This window comes from Artibeus jamaicensis, unplaced genomic scaffold (assembly GCF_021234435.1).
Source record: "Artibeus jamaicensis isolate MK-2021 breed Jamaican fruit bat unplaced genomic scaffold, CSHL_Jam_final contig_233, whole genome shotgun sequence".
NCBI classification, from domain to species: Eukaryota; Metazoa; Chordata; class Mammalia; order Chiroptera; family Phyllostomidae; genus Artibeus; species Artibeus jamaicensis.
This window is the reverse complement of record NW_026521486.1, coordinates 39598843-39621242: the sequence shown is the minus strand read 5'-3', so window position 1 is coordinate 39621242 and position 22400 is coordinate 39598843. Positions and strand designations below refer to the sequence as shown.

Genomic DNA, 22400 nt, shown 5'->3' with positions numbered 1-22400 from the left:
TATTGGCTTTCTATATGTCTTCCTTCAAAAATTATCTATTCAGATCCTTTGCCCATTTTTTCATCAGATTATTTTATTGTTGTTGAGTTGTATGAGTTTCTTATATATTTTGGAGATTAGCCCCTCACTGAGGGTATCATTGCAAATATCTTGTACTGCAATAAAGCTTTTACCAAAACAAAGTAACACAGAAAATAGATACAGAAATAATCAGGCCTCTGGACTTCTCTGGGTCCAACAGTCCCCACCTGTGGCCTGAGCCATGGGCTTAGCTGACTATCATGGGCTCCTTGTCAGATCCACAGTCTGCAGGTGGCTGTGCCAAAGCACCAGAGAAGACACCGGGCAGATGCAGCCTGTCAGAGGATCCACAGCTGCTGCAGGGCACAGGCATCTGTAAGTGGTTCAAAGTGGAATTTGGCTTCCTGTCCATGATGGCCCACATCAAGGTCGCACTAGACCCACCAGTGCATATCTTTGTGCACCAGAGTAAGCTGCTCAGGAAGGCCTTCTGGAGCCTGAAGGAGGGTGAGGCAGTGAGTTCACCTTTAAGAAGTCTGCCAAGGGCCTGGGATCTAATCTAATCTATCTATGGGCCTTGGTGGAGTGTTCTGTATTGGACAGGAGGCCAAAGGGGAAGAACGAGCAGAAGTGCAGATCAGAAGGAGACAGATGCTACAACTGTGGAGGTCTGGCCCATCACTCCAAGAAAGGCAAATTGCCACCCTTGCCCAAGAAGTGCCACTTCTGCCAAAAGATCAGCCATGTGGTGGCCTCATGTCCACTGAAGGCCCAATAGGCCCCCAGCTCACAGGGAAAGCCAGCCTGCTTTGGAGCTAAAGAAGAGATCCATAGCCCTGCCCTGCTCCCAGATGCCAGAAATGAGCTACGGTGGATCAGGGGCTACCCTTTTGTGATCGGAAAGTTTCAAAGAGCAGGCATCAACTGGCAGAAAGTAGAAAGTGGGGACGGGTGGATAAGGGACAGCTGGCACTGCCATGTGTCTCAAGCTGGGTTCCATAGCCTCACCCCTCTTCCTTCCTGGTGGGGGGAGGGGAGAGGTAAAGGAAGTCCAGCCACACTCCATCCAGCTGCATGTGAGGACTTTGGGGCAAATCCCTCTGTGTGTGCTTTATTTGAGTCTCCAGCTTTGGAAAGTGACCTAGAGAGGGAAGTTGCTTTTTTTTTTAAGAATGCTGTGTAATGGTATCTCCCCTGCCAGAGTGAAAAGATTAGCATGAGACCAGATTGATGAACCCAGCCCACAAACGACTACATTCTGTGGCAGAGAATCTCTCAGGGGTACAGCAGGGTTTTTCCTCATCCCCCACTCTTGGGAGATGGTGCTGAGAATTGACCCAAGCGATGGATTATGACCATAGGTGAAAAAGATGGTTGAGGAACAGCTACAGACCTGCTGCTCCTAAGCTCACTCCCACCCCATTTCTGGACCAATACAATTTTATTTGGTCCCCTGGATAACTGCACCTTGGGTCCCACTTTCTCCAGGATGCCAGCTGCACTAGCTGTATGCAAATGATGTACCTCATGCATTTTAACTTTTTTTCGTAACATATTCTGGTTTTTGTATTTGTGTGTATGTTAACCCAAGGCCCTCATCCCTGCACTGTGTTCTCAGGTTCATGAGCAATCTCAGGGGTAAGTGGGTAGAAGCTCCAGGTCTGTACAGCAGGAATACTTTTTGTTGTTTTTATCATCAAGAAGAATAACTATTTAGAGGTCATAGCCTATTGAACTACCTCCTTTTTGCCAATTAGAGCTGGGTTTTCTGCCAGTGTCCTCTTGAAACCCCTCCATCTTCAAGGTTTTGTGGAAGATTAGATTTTAAGTGGGTGGCCCCATTACTTGATCTCCTTCTACCGAAAGACTGGAAATTGGTCTGAACAAGAATAAGTGGTTGGTGCAGAGGTTAGGAGGGGTGAGGCTGGGTGAGAGGCACAGAGGGAAGCTAAGAACAGGGTTGTCTGTATACGTGCAACCAAGGATTCCTGTTCCAGACCTCTAGTTCCAGTGGGACTCACATTACACACCAGCTCCATCCCTCACTGGATTGGGCTAGGCTTACCATGCACAGCAAAGTGTGTGTGTGTGTGTGTGTGTGTGTGTGTGTGTGTGTGTGTGTGTGTGTGTGTGTGTGTGTTAAAAAATGACTTGACAAAGACAGGTTTTAAAAACAATACCTCTCTACCCGTTTTGAGCTGTCCAGGGATAGATATATGAAGCAACGACTAAATTCCTCAACCTTTAAAAATTCTTTGCTTTTTCTCTCGGCCTCCAGAGAGACCATAAATGATGGCTTTTTTGTGATGCCCAGAGCCAGTGTCCTGCCCTGCTGTGGCAGTGACTAGAGTCACAGTAGCTGAAGGAGAAAAGCAGGTTTCATGTACTGAAACCCCTCCTCACTGTGTCGAAACAGGGCAAATGCAATGCACTAGGTTCTGCGTGTCTGATCCTGGGTTCTTATCTCCCCCAATTAGTTACTGTGTTTGTCTGGGCTTTGCAGGACTTCCAAGTAGCCGATCTGGTGATTGCTAAGTGACCTAGTTTGTGTAAATGTATTGGCCCTTTGCCGTGTTCTTTTGGGGTTTTAGTGTTTAGTCTTTTTTTATTGAGAAAAATAGCCAACGTATCTTTGACAAAAGGTTCCGCACCAGGCAAAAGGATCTGAAACATAAGCTTGGGGACCCCTCTTCTTGAAGTGGGGATCTGGACTCGTTCTTTCTTTTGTTTCCTCTTCCCCTCTTTTGCATTTTGGACCAGATCTTCTGTCCTAAAAGCTTGACTCCTATTCTATCTCCCCTTCTATCTACTACATCCGCCACTGCAAAAGCCCACATATACACCCACATACACGGTAAATGTATGGGTGTCACCTCATCTCTTAAATGATTTGTGAAAAATATTGTGAAGAAGCTAAAAATACCCCAACCCTTCTTCCCAATACCCTGAATCCAGACCATTCCTTGATATGGAATTCATGCCAGACACTTAGACCGCTGTGTTTTAATCTCTGATCCTAGGGTAGAGGAGCAATGAGGGGGCCTTTCATTTTGAAAATGGGGTTGAGAGACCAAAAAAAGGAAGACAAATGTATATCCACGTCACTCAGGAACTTTTATGTGGGTACAAAAAACTTATGTCAAAGGAGCCACAAGATTGTTTAATAGGAGACGGAGGAATATAACTCATGTTTACTGCTAGAAACCAAAGCTTTGTGTGAAATTTTGAATTTATGGGGTGTAAGGGAGAGAGGGAAAGCATGTGCCTGTCGGTTCTTTCCCTGATTCCTTCTTATTTCTGAACCGCAGGAGACTGCCCCCTTGGGGTTTGGTGACCTCCGTTACTGGGGACTGTTTACTTGATGGTTGATTTTGCCGTGCCGGCCACTTCCACTTGTTATCTTTCATTTTGTAAAATGCATGCTGACTTTGTCCTCCCCTTTTCTCTGGGAAAATAAAGTGAAAGAATAAAGGCTTATTCATACTGAAAAAAATAATCAGTGTGACGTGTTGCTATGTCCTTCAAAATGCTTTTAAATAAAATGGGAAAACATAAATAAATAAATAAATAAAATGAAACTATAATGTGTATTATTATGTAATATGCTTTTTTTGGTTTGACATGATTTTAAGGTTATTTTTCCAAGTCAATGGGCATTGAAAAATCATATTAATAGTTAAATAGTATTTCTTTATATGGATATAGTATAATTTATCAAACTTATTGGTTGGCTATTACAGTGTTTTCAAGTTTTTGTTTTGTTTTGTTTTGTTTTTTAATATTTTATTTATTTATCTTTAGAGGGGAAGGGAAGGAGAGAGGGAGAGAAACATCAATGTATGGTTGCCTTTCGTGCATCCCCTGCTGGGAACTGGCCTGCAGGGAACTGGTCTGCAACCCAGGCATGTGCCCTGACTGGGAATTGAACCTCGATTGTATGGTTCGAAGGCCCGCGCTCAATCCACTGAGCTACACCAGCCAGGGCTGTTTTCAAGTTTTTTATGTTAAAAGCAGTGCTATAAGAATATTGTCGGATTATTTCTATTGACTACAATTCCAGAAGGAAAATTATGGATCAGATAATATGTACATTTTAATATATACATTACTATAAAAGTGATAGCAATTTACATTCTGAGAATTCCCCTTTTCCCACACCTCTATCTAAATTGAAAATTATTATTTTACATCTTTGCCAAGTGAAAATTGATATATCATGGTTATCTTAAATTTCATTTTCTTCATTTCTAGGGCATTTCAATAATTTTATATATGTATTGTCAATGTGAATGTTTAAATTGTTTATTTAGCCTTTATCCATTTCTCTATTGATATGTTGGTTCAAATGTTTTTTAGAAGATTAACCTAGTTGGGATGTGCGAAGTGCACCGAGGTGAGTGTGTGGCTGAATGTGTCTGAAGAAAGATGAGATTTCTCTGCACAGCTGCAAAGCTGCTGCCTGTTCTGTTTAGGCCCAGGGTGATGTTACGGTCAGAACACAAGACAGCCAAAGTAATTTCAATTTTTAACCAAATGTAGTGGATAATTATGGTCCACGTAGCCAAAAGTAATTTCAAGTTTTAACTCAAGTCCTTTATTTCTAGTTCTTGAACACTGTGAAGGAAAATGCATGTAGCACCTAATTTGTTGAAAATGCTCTTTTTCTTCTCCCATCCTCACTCTCATTTTATTGCCTTTTGAGACTCTTTTTCTCCTCGAAGCCTTCTAAAAACTTCACTTCTCCCAGTCCAGGCAATTTTGTTCTCCTATTTCCTCCCTCTTTCTCACTATTGTTTATCATGTGTTGGAAAAATGTAATTAAAACAAAATCTCCTGCCAACTCAGATAACCTGTCCACAAAGGTAAAAGAAAACAGTTTTAGGATCAATTAAGCATGAAACCAGAGTGTGACCATTATCACAGGCAATCGACTAAGAATTGCAGGCAGAAAGAAATCTCACTGTTTTATGCAGCCAGGCAGATGCAACATGGCATACAAGCCCTCAAGCTAACTGGTAACTGGTCCTCAAGGCAGAGGACTTGAGAGTACCATTTGTCACACAGACTCCTTCCCAGATTCACCTGGTAATTGGGTTGGTCCTGGCATGAGATCATTGGCTGTACCCAGGGGAGAAACATACCTCTCCTATCTTATGGAGGGATGTGTTAGTTTTGAAGTGAGGTGCCCAGGGAAGCTGCCTCCTTCCCTCCCACAAAATCTGAGAGGGGGGGGGACACTCTTTTCCCTAAGGATTACATTTCAAAGAGATGGCTCTCAAGAGGTGGTCCTTGAGCAAAACATTCCTGGCTTGTAATGCAGGGAAGAGGCTTATTTAAATTTTAAAAGGGTTTATATACATTCCAAGTTTTCTGAGGACATGCTCTGAAAGAAAAGAGGGGGTGGGTATTCCTTTTTGCTCCAGCGAAAATAAAACATCTAATTCTTTTCTCATTGGTTTTGTACCTACCCTACATATGCAAAGGGGTTTTACCTCACTCAGCCTGGCAACACCAAACCTTTCTACCAAGGGTCCCAAGGCAAGACAAGGCTAGACTCCTACCTACTGAGAGGGCAGGGGAGGGTAAATGCTTTCCTGTCCCTGAGGAAATGTTCCAGACGTGATTAAAACACTTCTACACTAACAGTCAGTGTTCACAAGTTCCCATCCTACTTCTGCAGTTTATTGGCTGAGTGCTCTGGATATAACATAATTTAACTTTTCCAAATCTCAGTTCCCTCATCAAAAATTTGAGAGGATGATTATTTATGAACCCCCTTCCAACTACAAAATTCTGGTTTTCTCGAGCAGCAGGTACACAGAAAATAAATGGTAATGGACTATCCAAAGAGATGCTCTGGCAACAGCTGAAACAGACAAATTTCCAGGGAATTGAAACATAACTTCAAATAATGCAGTGGAGCTGCTGAGAAAGTACAGAAGCAGAAGGACAGGGACCCCGCACCTCGAACACTGTGGAGAAACTCACCCAGATCCACCCACAGCCGTGAGGCAAACGGCACCGCCTTTCCTGGGAAAGGATTACCAATCTCTGTGCACTGAGTTCAGCGCTGCTAAATTCCACCCCTGACCTTCCAGCCACGTCTTGAAAAATCATCAATTCAATCCTATGGGCATATAACAATAATGCTATCCAGCACTTCAATACCAAAACTTATAATGTTCAAATTTGAGATGAAGCATTGTTCTGCTCTTTATTTACTAATTTGTCAAAAATGTAAATAATGTATATTTTAAATAAATGTAGGTAGGTGTCTCACTTATGTGTTGCACAGCGGTGCTACACAGCAAACAACCACCAAATCTCAGTGGCACGCAATAGACATTTACTCAGCTCGTGAGCCATGGACTTTAGCTGACCTGGCTGGCCTCATGCACAGGTGTGTGGTCCCCTAAAAATCAGCTAATGTAGGACTCCTCCGCTGGGAGAACTGGGAGGGTGCACTCTTCTTCACGTGTCCTCATCATCCAGGGAGCTAACCTGGGCATCCTCCTCAAGATGAGGCAATCCAGGCAAGTGAGGGCTCCTTTCCAGCCTCTGCTTGGTCATTTGCCAAGTCTTAGAGTGACCAACTGGTCCTGGTTTGGCTGGTCTATCCCATATCCCGCAGAAAGTCCCCTCAAATCCAGACAAACCAGGGCATTTGGTCATCCTTTGGACAGAGTAAGCAACGTGGCCCAGCCTGGAGTCAGAGTAGAAGGGCCCTCCCTGTAAAATAAAATGGTAAGAGCAAGAATAAAATTAAATTATTAATGCAACCAGTCTACCACGCAAGAATTTTACTTTCTTGCTACTTAAGTATGCTGTTCTTGGGTTTCCAATACAATAATCAAAAGGGATGATCTCATGTCCCAGACCTGTGAGTCCACCTCAGCTCCTAGAAATGTCCTTGAAAAACAGCTCCTCAAACTTGACCTCTTCGCTGGCTAAGGTGTGTCTTTAGAATCTCAAAACCAGGGATATACAAAACTCTTGACTTCATACCAAAACCATCTCAGTAAAATAGTTTCTAACCTGTAGGCTTTAGACCTACAGAGATAGGACCTCTGACAGTTCCTCCTCAATAACATGGATCAAATATGTCCTAAGTGAACCTATTAATAATTTTCTCATTAGCTGATAAAGCCCTAGCATGTACCCAAATTAAAGAACTTTTACATTTGATCTAAGCTACAGAAGTGATTTAAAAAGGTATTTGAGAGCTACTCTCCTCTAAAAAAAAAAACAACCTAAAAAAAATGTCTTCTACCCATATGGTCAAAACACAGGAGCTTTCAACTGAAGGGTGTAGCATTAGGCAAATATTCTTTGTCAGTATTACAGAGTACAAAGAACATTTTGTATTTCAGAAAATTTAACTCTAATATTTGTTTTGATCCATCCAGTTGTTTCAAGGCAGAATGGGGTTTGGCCGCCTGCCACTGTACAGAACCAACCCGTCTCAGGGGTCCCTCCCTGCTCCCAGTAGGCAGGCTCTTTCACAGGACACTGCCCCAATCCACCCCCTGGGGTTTGCTTCACCCCTCCTTCCCCTGAGGGGGCAGCCTCTCATGCCAGGATGGGCTTTCTCCCCACCTCCCGGAGATCCGGCCAGACACCCCTGTTACTCCGCAATTTCATCAAATGTAAAGAAGACTTGTCAGCTCCATAATTGAGCAACTTCTTTTCTTTTTTATATTCTTACTAAAGTCTCTATTGCCCACAAGGATCTCACAGAATGTCTTTTAGGGAAGATAATATCATTAATCATCTAATTTGGGCTAGATAACATTTTGGTATTTTATTCAATCTTCATAATAACTTCACAGTGTACCATTATCCATCCTTTTTTGAATTAATCTTTATTGTATTTTTCCATTACCGTTTAGACCCCTTACGCCCTCTTCCCCAGCACTCCCCACACTGTTGTCCATGGCCGTGAGTCCTTTTTCCTTTGTGCTCTATCCCCCCACCCCCAACCTCCCCCCACTTCCTTTCCTATCTCTGAAACTTGAGAATAAGAAAATTGTCTGCGAACCAGACGATCGCGGTTCGATTCCCAGTCAGGGCACATTCGTGGGTTGCAGGCCAATTCCCAGCAGGGGCCAGTTCCCAGCAAGGGGTGCACCAGAAGCAACCATACATTGATATTTCTCTCCCTCTCTCCTTCCCCTCCCCTCTAAAGGTAAATAAATAAAATTCTTTAAAAAAAAAAAAAGAAAATTGCGATCTCACTCCTTAGGATTATTCTGATCCTGCCTTCACCTGTCCTTAAATACTTAATGGTCATGTCTCTGGGAAAGACAATAATGTGTTTTATGGAATCATTCTCAATAGCTGTGTTCTCAAACACAACAAGACCTGAGTGTCCATAAGAGTAGACGAGGAAAATGCACACACATCTACTAAGTGCAGGGATTTTATCACCTCACATTCCTTGGTCATTTTCCATAATCCTCAAGCTTTTGTAGCAATAAAAACTGGCTCCTCATGTGTATGTCAATTTATATATTATTGGGACTGAGTATATTGTTCCTTTAGCTAACCATCTCCATATTTGATATGGACAATATTTATTAAATGTTACTGATTTTTCCAAAGAAAAAAGTAATGTATCCTATCCCTTCCACAATAAAAAGTTAGATAAATAGACAAATTGATAAAATGTAATAAAATTAACCCTGGCTGGTGTAGGTCAGTGGATCGAGCACAGGCCTGTGAAGCAAAGGGTCACCGGTTCAATTCCTAGTCAGGACACATGCCTGGGTTGCAGGCCAGGTCCCCAGTGGGGGAAACATGAGAAGCAACCACACATTGATGTTTCTCCCACTCTTTCTCCTTCCCTTCCCCTCTCCCTAAAAACAAATAATAAAATATTTAAATATATATATAATAAAATTATAGAAACATATATATATTTTATTTATTATATGTTAAAATATATAGTTTTAAATTTATGTATAGCATATAAAAGTGATGTTTTATTATTATATACACTGATAAATTGTATTATTCTGTTACATATACAATTATATATTGACATGATGAAAAATGTGACATCTCAAATTAGTGAGGAAAGTACAGATAAGTCAATGGTATCAGATTACCTAACTTTATGCAAAAATAAATTCTAGAATGATTAAATATTTAAATGTCAATATGAATAATAAGTAGATTAGGTGAAGGTATAGGAAAATGCAAATATCAGGGTGGGAAGGAATTTGTAATATAAAATCATAATACAGAAACCATATGAGAAAGGCAAGAAAAGCTGTAATGCTGCTTCCAAAAAGTCATTGTTAAAAATAGATGTCACCAAAAATGAAGGAGGACTCTGAAGATTCTACCAAATTACTCCCCTGCTCTCCGACTGCATGGCAATGCGGGGACAAGCCAGGAGAGATGTGTGCCTACATGGGAGATTACTATGTGCTGGACACCATGCCAGGCTGTGCCTATGCTGAGGTACTGCCATTACAATAGAAAAACTTATAATCTTGTCAATCAGATAGATTTCTGCTCATAATACAGGAATCATGGTAGCAACAAGTCTTGGACAGGCAGGGAGACTCAAAAAGTTCCTGTCCTAAAACTGGGAGAAAGATATATATCAGAAGACCTGAGAATGATGAGATTCAGAATTATGTCCTAAAAAATAGATCTAAGATTTCATTCTGCTCACGTGTATGCTGGAAATATCCCTGGAAAATGACTTGTTTTTCCTTAACCTCAGCTGCCTCGTTTATAACATAAAGGTCTTTGAAATGCTGGTCCTTAAGGTCACTTCTTGTTGCAACATACAGCAGCCTTTCGAACAGCTCCAGTGTCCTGGATGAGTCCTGAGACCGGTATACACTGTCACCTAGGGTGTGTGTACAAACCATACGTGCTAGGACTGCTGCAGTTCTGCTTTGTAAGCTTTTCCTGAGCTGAACTGCTTCTGGAATCGACTGTATCTCTCTTCCCTTTCCGGGGTTGAAGAACTCAAAAATTCTCATAAGTTTTCACGGATCTTTTATACTGTCAGTTTTGCTTTCTCATAAATAGATTTGCCTTCTTGCATAACTCCTTAGAAAATTTTCTTTTACAAATTTGTAAGCAGATAACATCTCAAAGACTTTTGGTTAAGAAAATGAGGCAGTTGCTTTCTTAAGGGCATGTGCTGTGTAAAATGCAAAGAGCATTGGCCAGTAAAGAGGGCTGGGTCCTTGTTTCAGCAAAGTCAGTCGATTACATAGCATTAGACAGTATCTCCCCACATGTCGGCACTCAGTAAATACCCGTGGAATTGAATTGGAGCTACTAGGCCCCTACTAGGAAGGATTTTGCTGTTGTAACACTACCACCTAGTGGGACGTCTGACCAGACAAAAATTCAAGATATTCCTAAAAGCATTCTTTTGGACACCTCTGAATGAAATATCGGGGTCCATTTTTAAACAGTAGCCAAGTGATAAGGCAGCATTCCTTGTCGGGGGATCCTTGAGGTCACATGTGTGAGTAATGATACATGAAAAAAGACATTTGTGGCCAAGTAATTTTGGATAACCCAGAGTAAGACAAAAGTAACAAGATTTTATTAATGTGAGCCTTCTGAGGCACTTAATATGCTGATTTGAATTTTGACTCTCTAAGAAGAATTTTCAATGTATTCTCAACGCTATGGTGTACTTTTATTCACCTAGAAATGTTTTCAGAATCAAGTTTGACTTATAAGTGATGTGTATATTATGTGTAGCTACAGACTTTTCTTCAAAAGTTGCTGAATCAGTGGCAATACTTGCAATTACACCTATACTTTTACTGAGGATAAACATAGTAGTATGCCGATTTCACAACCTTTATTTGAACATCGGTCTGTTTTTTTCTTGGAGTATCTCATAGTGTTATGTTCCACGTAACACATTTCTGTCACAGGACAGATAAAAGAATTTGGATCTAATTATATTGGAAGGGTTATCCTGAAACACGGTTGGCCACGCACCGCTTTGGCATGCTTCCTATGCAATCGTACTCACCTTTGTGACCTACTCAATGGCTTGAAGCTCAGCAATTAAAGCAGCTGGAAAAAGTAAATGCGTCTAAAAGTACTAAATTTAGTAGGACCATAGAAATATATTCTATAAAAGAATGGGGGCGATACAGAGACTCACTATAAGTTTTTAAAATCTGGGATTGTATGGCAAACTACCCCAGGGCACTGCAGGAAATTTACAGGTATTTAAAAAACCATCAAGAAGAAGCACAAAGTAGAATTAGGAGCCCAGCACTGAACCTAGCACTCCATTACCGATAGAGACATTGTCTAAAAACCTATGTAGTCCACATTTCAGGCTGAAACTTGTAGCTTCAACACAGTCCTGCCATGTGTGAGACAGCGTCTGGAATTTCCCGTTTAAAATCTCAGAAACACTCCTAGTCAGATTTCCTGCAGGCAGCAGAAATGGACCAGCGGTGGTCAGCAGCGTGTGAAAACAGCCTGTCAGGTTCTCACTGCCCACTCGGGCCCATGGGGCCATTTCCTGTGTCACCATCTCCTTTGGCTCACCTGCCTGGCTCACCTCCACACCCCCGTGCCCCGGAGGAGTGTCCTTGAGATGTTCCTGCTCCAACAGTTTATGCCAAAGTAAGCATTAGTTATAAACAGTCACTGTAAATAAATTGGAAAAATAGGTGAAGAGTAAGGTTAGATATAACAGTAAAATAACAGATTTTTTAAAAAAAAAACTTCAGACTATTTTAAAACAATACCTCAGAGAGGGGAAGTAGAGCTTGAATTAGGGATTTTATCCCTTAAAGGTGAAGGGGCAGCAGTTTGTAAAGACGAGTTCAATGAAGCAAGCTTCTCTGACAAGAGTCTAGTTGACACATGAATTAAGTAATGAGTAGAAACATTCAAGGAGCCAACTATCTCGGTTACCGGAGACTGAGGGTTTTCAGGGCTAATACCAGAACTGTCCCAGGCAAACCAAGATGGTCAGTCAACCAAAATAAATCCACAAATCAATCTTAGTCAAGTAGCTTAATTGGTTACAGCATTGTTCAGATAGGCCAAGGTTGTGGGTTCAATCCCCAGTCAGGGCACATACAAGAATCACCAATGATTGCATAAATAAGTGGAAAAATGAATTGATCTTCTTTCTTTCTTTCTCTAAGAAAAAAATCAATAAAAAGGCTTTTAAAAAGTCAGGAAAAAATCCATAAGCCAGTTTGAGAAAATAACATGAGAAATGTCATTACATAAATTTTCTAATATATGAAAATGTCACTTAAACTCTCTGGGCCCCACATCACTGGTCCATAAAACAAGGCTCAGACTGATGCCTACGTCCTACGGTAGCTGTGAAGACTCAGCAAACTGATGCACAGAAGCACTTGGAAACAGTGCCTGGCACATGGCAAGTTACCCAGTAAATTCCAGTTCCTGTCATAATCGTGTTTGCTGTTGTCTTATGAGGCGCTCGTGAATGTGTGCCTCATGAAAATGTACAACAAATCTACAACAAATTCTATAACTTTTGTTCTAAAAATATGTACACATGACAATTTTAACTATTCAACACCTAGCTGTCCAATACTTTCCACTGGACACAGGCATTCTTTTAAGAAAATCTCCGGCCCTGGCTGGTGTGACTCAGTGGATTGAGTGCCAGCCTGGGAACCGAAGGGGTTGCTGGTTGGATCCCCAGTCAGGGCACAGGCCCGGGTTGTGGGCCAGGTCCCCAGTAGAGGGTGTGTGAGAGGCAACCACACATTGATGTTTCTCTCCCTCTCTTTCTACCTCCCTTCCCCTCTCTCTTAAAATAAATAAATTAAATCTTCTTTTTAAAAAAATCTCTGGATGTGTTTATAAAGATAAAATAAAATCTAACAATAGAAAAATTAAGTACCCTGTAGTCTTTTGACTATCATTTAATAAAGGTCCTAATTGGTCTCCACTGCCAGGCTACAAATTAAAAGCCTAAATCATTGTCCATCTTAAGATTAAAATGAATGGAAAATAAATTGTTCCTAGAAAGAGATTTTGAGTTGGAGGGAAATAATTTGCCTACTATCACATTGGGAACAATCATAAGTGCAGCATCCTGCTAGTGCCTATGTCTAAACAAGGCCATTCTTTCCTGGTGATTCTTACACAAGATTCTGTGCATAGAAACCATGACAGGTCATCTTTATGCATGGACTGATGATTATGTATCTCACTATCCATACCACCACTGGGATATAAGCTGTGAGTCAGGGGCCTTGTCTGTCTTATTCTCTACTGTGTAATAGTGCCTATAATGGTGCCTAGCCCATAATAACTATTCAATTCAAAGAAGATAGCAATGTAAGCTTGATTTAACACCAGAGTATTTTCCAATTTTGAAACACATATTGAACATATTAGCCAGGCTGATTGGTGCAGCCACTGTGGAAAGCGGTATGGAGTTACTTGAAAAAAATCTATGAACTGCCTTATCACCCAGCAGTTCCACTTATTTATTGCTGGGTGATAATGTACCTGAAGAAACTTGAAACACTAATTTGAAAGAATATAGGCACCCCTATATTCACTGCAGTGTTATTCGCAATAGACAAGATTGGGAAGCCACCCCAATGTCCATCAGAAAATGAGTGGGTAAAGCAACTATGAGACATTTACACAATGGAATACTACTTGACCATAAAAAGAAGAAATATGTACCCTTTGTGACACCATGGTCGGACCTGGAGAATGTTGCGCCAAGTGAAATAAGCCATCAGAGAAACATAAATACCACATGATTTCACTTATATGTGGAACCTAATGAACAAACTGAACTAACAAACAAACTAGAGACAGACTTATAGATAGAGAACAAGTTAACAGCTCTGGAGAAGTGGGGGTTAGGAGGAGCAAGATGGAGCGAAAAAGAAAAAGGACTCACGGACACTGACAACAATGTGGTGATTGCTGGAGGGAGGGACGTGGAGGTGGAAGAGGGTATAAAGGGCATAAGTGGTAATGAAAAATACAATTTAAAAAAGGGTATAGAACATAAGAAGGCAATTCACAACAGAGGTATGTAAATGCCCCCCAACGTTCTAAAAAATGAAATAGAAATATTAGCCAGAAATAAAACATTAAACAAACTTTTATAACGACTCTACCACAGGAATAGATGCCAGATCTTACCAGAAATTTCTCCTTTTAATAAGCCATTTTAAAATTTAGTGCATTAGCTCCGACCAGTGTAGCTCAGTTGGTTGAGCAACATAGAGCAAAATGAAAGGTCGCTGGTGTGATTCTGGGTCAGGACACACGCCTGGAGTGCAGCCCATCCCCAGAAGGGGCATGTGGGAGAGGCAATCGATCAATGTTTTTCTGACACATCAGTGTTCTTCTCTCTTTCTCCTCCCTTTCCTTCTTTCTAAGAATAAATAATAAAAATAAAACATAGTTTGTTAAAAAAAACATAGGTAGTACTATCTCAGATGTTTTTCAGAACAATATTTAAAAAATAAAAATAAAAGTTAGTGCTTTAAATTTTCTAAAGACAAGATAAAGTAAGCAAAATCTAAGCTTTTTCTTTTCAAAACAAATTTAACTTCAGAAGTACATGTTTGACTTGATTCAACAGATGAGATCTTCTTCCTTATTATTAACCCTTTGCACTTAATTGGGGATACCTTTCCAGCATCTAGACATAGGCACTAGCAGGAATCTGGATTTACATAATAATGGAATTATCATATACTACTGCTTTGTAATTCTTTTGTTTATGCTTATAACAATATGTTGATCTTTCTTATTTATTACCAAGCATTTTCAGAATAAGGGGAATAACAGGTCATAGATAGATTATGACATTGTTGACTACAATTTGAAAACTCTGCTCTCAGTTACACTCTCCCATATGCCCAGCCCCCTCAAAAGGAGACGAAGTACCTTTACAAAGATAATAGACATCGGTTTCCCTAGACTCTCCCATTCTCCCTCAGAGCAGCCATTTGAGACCTGGTATTAGCATGGCAGGCTGCCGTAAATAAGTACTACAAACTGTGTGGCTTAAACAATAGAAATTTATTTCCACACAGTTCTGGAGGCTAGAAGTTCACGATCAAAGTGTCGGCAGGGTGGTTTCTTCTGCCGCCTCTCTCCCTGATTTGCAGATAGCTGTCTTCTCTCTGTATCCTCACGTAATCTTCCTGTGTGCCTGTCCCTGTTCTCACCTCCTCTTCTGACAAGGAGACCAGCCACATTGGATTAGGGCCCATTCTGATGACCTCATTTTACCACTTTGCAGACCCTATCTTCAAATAGGGTCACATCCTGAGGTAACTGGGGCTATGATTTCAACATATAAATTTTGGGGATACAGTTCAGGCTATAAGAGACCTATATTTATGTTTATATAACATATACATTCAAACATTAATTTTAGCAGTAGGAATTACGAGACTGGAGTACTTTCTCAAAATTCTAGATTAAGTAGTACAGACAAGGTATCTACAGCTTTGACCAAAAGATAACAGTTTTGCTGCTTCATTTATTTATATTACTTTTTCCATTTGGATTTGCTCTTTATCCATGTTTTATTTACCAGAATAGACGCTCCCTGGAAAACACACATTTTCCCTGTGAAACCTGCACCAGAAAATAATGACAGCCAATGGCAGTTGAAGAGATATGAACATCTAGCATACTACAGTTGGTAAGAATGAAGTATTTGAAATGCTTAATGTCAACACCTATCATTGTGTCATCCAGTCATTTCCATTTCCCAGTGAGCTCCAACCCTCAGTAGCATCTTCAATTTATGCTGTGTCTGCTACCTCTGCCGTTTGATATGGCACAACCTTTCACAAAGCACCTGCTGGGGAATAATTTCTTCTCGCATAATTTCCACATTGATTTCCAAGACACCAAGGGCCTGAATAAAAATCAAAGTCCATATTAATCTTCTGCTCACTGAACTTTTTATTCACGAATTATTTTCCTATATTAACTTTGGTTGGTGTGAATAATTTCCAACACCTAGACCACAAAAAGCAGTTACAGCGACAGAGCTCACAGGTTTGACCTGGCGGGAACCTCACTGGCTTGTCACAATGGGGCCAGTGACCCATTTGTTTCAGCTTGTTATTGGGAAGTTTATCAGTGAGATATAACTGATGGGGAAACTCAAGAGTTGGATATTTTTAGTTTAAGGTAATAATTGAGAAGCCTACTAGTTAATGCATGTGAAAAGCTATTGTTTCGGGGACTGCAGGTACAGCCCACTCTGACTCCAGGAGCCCACGAGCAACTGACCTTTGTGCTCCAGAAGAGATGATATAGGCAGTCAAGGTGTATCCGAGCCACTGTGTTCCAGAGAGAGACAGTCTGCTGCCCAGACACAGACAGAGAAATCATCAAGGACTTGGGAAGCAGATAATCACTATCGGTGGATGAAAGAATGCTAGGGAAATTGCTGGAATGCAGCTTTTATCTGATTAACCTCCTTCCTGAATTCCAAATCCTTTACCTACACTTTTCCCCCTGATAAAAAATGCTGGCTTGAAAGGAAATGTAAGACGGTCTGTTAGGGTACAAACCTGCTGCCCTTCTCAGGTCCCCAGCCATCTGAATAAAGGGCCCATAAGGATTCAATCCCTGTCTCTGCCTATTGGTTTTAGCAGTGACAGGCAGCACGGATACCGGCTTTCCTGGTTTCATAACAATCTAGTCTATGATCATTGTTTGTTTCATTTCCTGGGTGAATGAGTGATAAACATACCATAGGCCTAGAGTATGGACTCTAATGGGAGAAAAGGTTTGAGAAAACTTCAATATCAGAAGCAGTGGCCTTCACAGAAAAAGAAACCAGGACCCTGATGTTGGTGCTTTGTACTCTAACATCTCCTGTGAGAATCAGTGGTTCCAAGGTCACATTAAATCAGAGCGTCCGTTAACAGGGGCAATCAGAAACTATCTGGTGATTTCAGTACCTCAGCTGAATTAGCAAACGAGAAACAGATTATTTTTAATGTATCCATCCTGTATAAATAACCAGAAAGTACCTGCTGGGGAGTAAAATGTCATGAGCTAAATAGCCAGTGCATATAGAGGGATTCCAGACACATTTCATTCTGCACCTGTAGATATTTCCCAAACACAAAGAACACAAGGAAATGCAACATCACAAACATTGCAAAAATGTGTTTATTCATAAACAAAGCTCTGTGACATCCAGGAAAGTTAATTTTGTCAATATAGGAAGGAAGAGGTGGGGAAGAATAGAATCATATTTCTCTTTTCAAAATTATATAAAGCCCAAAATTTGTATTAAAACCTGAATTATATCACCAATAAATGGCTTCTATTCAACAAATAAATACACACACACTTTCTGGTTACAGATCTCTGCCTTCATATTCCCAAAGTTTCTACGGAGAGCTGAATCTCAGACTCTATTTATCAAATGAGGACAGACTTACCACCACTCCGCTCTTCAACTCCTAGACAGACAAAGAGATACCTGTTAGTTTCCAAGTCCCCGTACTTCTCGCTCCCTCTAACCCCCCAGGAGAGCTAGGCTTATGTCTTTTAGCTCAGCCCCCTACCCAAAATCCATGGATCACAACAGTCATTTTCTCTCTCTTTCTCCTTCTCTCTTTTTCTCTCTCTCTCCCCCTTGCCCCTATCTACCTTTCTCTCTATCTCTATCTCTATTTCTCTCACTTTTCTATAAGTGTTTTCAACACTTAGCCTGCACATCTTCTTAACTAGATGGCCCGGTTCATTAGACATATTTTATACTTTTCACATTGCTAAACTTCCTGCCACAATTCAAGGGACCCCTGTATTCAGTGTTCAAAAACTTTTACTCAATTTCCTTTAAGCTCTCACTGGCGACCTTCTGAAAGGCCAGCAGGCTTCTACTACCAGTCTCTTCAGGACACCTTGGGCTTTCACTCGCACTGTCCTCACCTTCAAATAACAATCAACACCTATTATCCCACACAATTTCCACAGGTCAGGGAATTGGAAATGGCTTGCTAGGCGGTCCTGGCTCACATTGTACAATTCTCTCCTGTTAATTTGTCTCTGTCAGTTTACTTTTCAGACACAGGCAGGGACCCTAAGAGGGTCAAGGACATTTTTTTCCTCCTCTACTAGAGCCACATAGAAAGAGAACTCCAGAGACCTGCAGAAAAACTCCCGCAAGTCTTCATCTGATTTCTGATCAACACACGCATCTGAGGAAACTACCTGAGGTCCAGGTGGGAAAAAACAGCCAGAAAGGAGCAGAGGGAACAATCTTCAGAGTCACTCAGGGCTGGAAAATGTTCATGTTCCCACCCAACAGAGCGCTCCAGAGGTCTGAGTACGGGGCCAAATGAGCCCTACCCTGCTCTGGGCCTGCACAAATGGCTGAAAGCCTGCCTCAAAATTAAACTGTTTCAAATAACTGTATCCCAGAGTAACGGTCAGGAATATTAATCGAAAATAATGCTCAGCACTTAACAGGCAAAATTCACAATATCTGGCATGCAATAAAAATTAGCTGACATGCAAAGAAGCAGGAAAATGGCACCAATAATCAGACCAATCAGTAGAAAGATTCAGAAAGATACAGGTATTAGAATCAGTTGACAAGGATATTAAAGCATATATAATCTATATATTATATATTCCTTATTTTCAAGTATGTAGAGGAAAGATTGAGCACATGAAGTAGAGGAATAAAAGATATAAAAATTAACCTTTAAGACATGAAATACAATGTCTTAAATAAAAAATGTATTGGGTAGGATTAAAAAGAGATTAGACCCTGCCAAAGAAAGTGTCAGTAAACTTGAGGCCTAGCAGTAGAAGCTATCCAAAATGAATCACTGAGAATTAAAAAAGACTGAAAAAAAATTGGAAGAGCACATTGGGGCCTGATATACATATAACTGAAGTTTCCAAAGGAGGGGGGGGGACAGAAAAATTATTTAAGTAATGACTAAGGTTTTCCCACACCTAATGAAATCTGTAAGCCCAAGAGTTCAACAAATCCCAAGAACAAGAAACATGAAGAAAGTTATACCAAGGCACCACACAATGCTTTAAATAAGAAAAACAAGCCTGGAACTCCCTCTCTCTCACCCTGATGTATTTTTTCTTAACACCACATTTTATTTCTTAATGTACTTATTGAATTACTATTTCTTTCACTCCCTTAAAAGATGTGCTTTATGACAGTAAGAAACTTACCTTGTTTTTATGTATATATTTCTATATATCTAACAGAACCATGCCTAATATACAGTATGCACTCAATAAATTGTGTCAAATATTTATTCAAAGTGAGTCTAATTATTTTTGACCCAGTTATTTATCATACTTAAGGACACAGTGTTTACACTGCTTTAGCTGCTATACTCAGTTATTCTAAGTTATTGATAAGGTGCCCGAAAACATGTGGCGTGTTACCAGCCACTGGCCTCACTTTGCAAATCATCTATGCCAATGCTCTGAACAGAATTTAAGTGTTAACACTGGGCACTTTTTAAAAGGACAAGAGACAACTCAACAAATTAAAAAAACAATTAAAAATGGGCAAAGAAATTGAATAGACATTTTTCCAGAAAAGATTCACAAATGGTCAACAAAATACATGAAAAGATACTCAACACCACCAATCATTACAGAAATGTGAATAAAACTAAAGTGAGACTCCACCTCCTCCCACTGGATGGTTACTGTAAAAAAGTAAAATAGAAAATGACAGATGTTGGCACAAATGCAGAGAAATTGGAACCCTGGTGCATTATTGGAGAAGATGTAATGTGTTACAGAGCTGTACAAAATGGTATAGCAGTTCTTCAAAAAATTAAAAATAAAATAACCGTAATAGCAAGCAATTTTTGAAAGCAGAGTCTTGAAGAGATATTTGTACATTCATGTTCATAAGAGTATTATTTGCAAGAGCTAAAAGGTGAAAGCAATCCAAGTTTTAATCAGTAGGTGAATGGATAATTGAAATGGGATATAAATATATATATGCATATATGCATGTGTGTATAAATGGGATATATATATTTTTTTATATTGCTCATCACCCAAAATCCAGCCTGCTTCCATCACCAGACATTTGACCCCCTTTACCTTCTTCATCCCCTCCCCATCTCTTTCCCCTCTGGTAATCACCATAATGTAGTCTGTGTCTATAAATTTGTTTGTTTGTTGCTGTTTGTTTTATATCCCACATATGAATGAAATCATTTGGTTCTTGTCCTTTTCTATCTGACTTATTTCACTTAGCATGATCTTCTCAAGATCCATCCATGTTGTCACAAATGGCAATAGCTCATTTTTTATGGCTGACTAGATTCCATTGTATATACATTTCATATTTACATACATACCTACCATACATCTCCCTTATTCAATTATCCATCAGATGAAACCCCCGTTCTTTCCACATCTTGGTTCTCATGAATAATGCAGCAGTGAGCACAGGGTACATATATCTTTACAAATAAGTGTTTTCAAAATTTTGGGCCAAATACCAAGACGGAGGATTGCTAGGTCATATGGTAACTCTATTTTTAATTTGGGGGGAACTCCATACTGTTTTCCACAGCAGCCCTACCAATTTACATTCCCACCAGCAGTGTGTGAGGATTCTTTTTTTTCCGCATCCTTTCCAGCGTTTATTTCTTGTTTTATTGATACTAGTCATTGGTATCTCATTGTGGTTTTAATGGGCATATCTATTACAGCCATTGAAGTTGAGTGTCTTTTCATGTCTGTTGGCCGCCTGTATGTCTTCTTGAGAAATGAGTCTGTTCAGGTCCTCCGAAAAAATGATGGCCAGTAATCAATCAATGAGAGAGTACGGCTTATCATGTATAGTTCCCAATTTTTAAGTTAGATTATTTGGGTGGGTTGTTATTGAGTTGTATAATTTCTTTATATATTTTATATATTAGCCCTTTATCAGAGGTATCATTTGCAAATATCTTCTCTCATTCCTTACCTACTTCTTAAAATGCATTTTTATCCCATTCATTATCCTCCTGGTCACTGACTTTAATCACGTATGTTAAATTTGACCATCAGCATTGGCCTCTATCCAATATTCAATAAGTATTTATTGTGATCTAGCATGCCAGACATTGGTTAGGCTTTGAAGACATTCTCCATGTCTCTTTACTCTTAGCCCCCAAGAATTGCTCTATCTCCAGCTGCACTATTTCAAACATTCTTTAATGAACAACCTCCCTGAATTTACTCAACATTGGAATTTGCCTGTCTCCCATCTAGCTACCCTCCTCTCCCCTCATGGACAGGCCTTTGATCAGGGATTCTGTTAGGATACTTTCAGATACAAGCAATCAAAACAAAAAGAAAAAAACCTGATTAATGGAGGCTTAAACCACAAGATAAAACTCACGGTTAACAAAAAGTCCAGAGGTAAGCGGTTCCAAGCAATTTATCAGCTCAAAGTTGTCAGTATTCCAGGTTAGAGTCTCTGAGATTCTCTTGGCTTTTACAGCAAGGTCACAAGACGGCTACTTTAGTTCCAGTCAGCACTTCCTCCCCCTGGTGCACCTAGAAGGAGGGGAGAGGGGTCGGACCGCACCATCTCACCAAGTGTTCTCTCCGTTACCAACATTTGTCACATACTCTCAGGACACTTCCCTTATATTCCATTGCCATAACTAGAACCAGCCTACTCTCTTCCCCAGCAAAGAAGAATGAGATTGATGTGATTGGCTTAATCATGTATAGTTCTCCTCTTGCACAAGCACAGAACCCATTGCTGCTGGTCCAAACTCTCAACAATAAGGAGGTTCAGTGAGCGTGAAGGAAGAGGGGCAATGACTGTTGGGTCAATAAGTGGCTGAATGGGCCACAAAGGCACCCAATTTGCCAGGAGCAGACATCAGCAGTATGTTAGCCAGAGTCACATCAGCTTCACTTTGTATCCAGGACTGCATCTTACTGATGCTCTGAAACATTTCAAATGGATAGAAGGCTGAAAGATGATTTGAGGAGGATGGCAAAAAATAAGAACAATATTTTAGTGCCCTTGTGCATGTGTCCGTGTATCTCTGTGTGTAATAAGGTATTAGGGTTGGGTACAGGAAATTTGATCTTTAAATTGTTGAATTTTTAAAAGCTCAACAGATGCATATAACATGCAAAGATACATAATAATTACATGTAACTCTAGAAAGTCAAGTATAAGATCCAGTAGTATATGATGTTATTTTCAGGAAAAACTTTCTAGGGAGAGCAAATATTCAAAGGGAGTCTAGCGGCAGGGAATAACACATGAAGAAATGAGCGGAGCACCTATGGATAGGACTGAATCAGAATCAGAAACAGCCAATAAACACTGTGTTTTAACCACTTCCTATTTTTTCCTTAATGTTATTATC

The 22400-nt window shown here is 40.2% G+C and overlaps 1 protein-coding gene across 1 annotated transcript in view; it reads left to right on the top strand.

The window, feature by feature from the left end:
- The first annotated feature begins 281 nt into the window (after nt 1-281).
- Nucleotides 282-22400, top strand: part of LOC119045124 (protein lin-28 homolog A-like) — a 44718-nt gene continuing 22599 nt past the window's right edge. Inside the window, 2 exon segments of the mRNA XM_053661426.1 lie at nt 282-534; nt 537-955. Coding sequence (XP_053517401.1) covers nt 282-534; nt 537-955 — 672 coding nt within the window.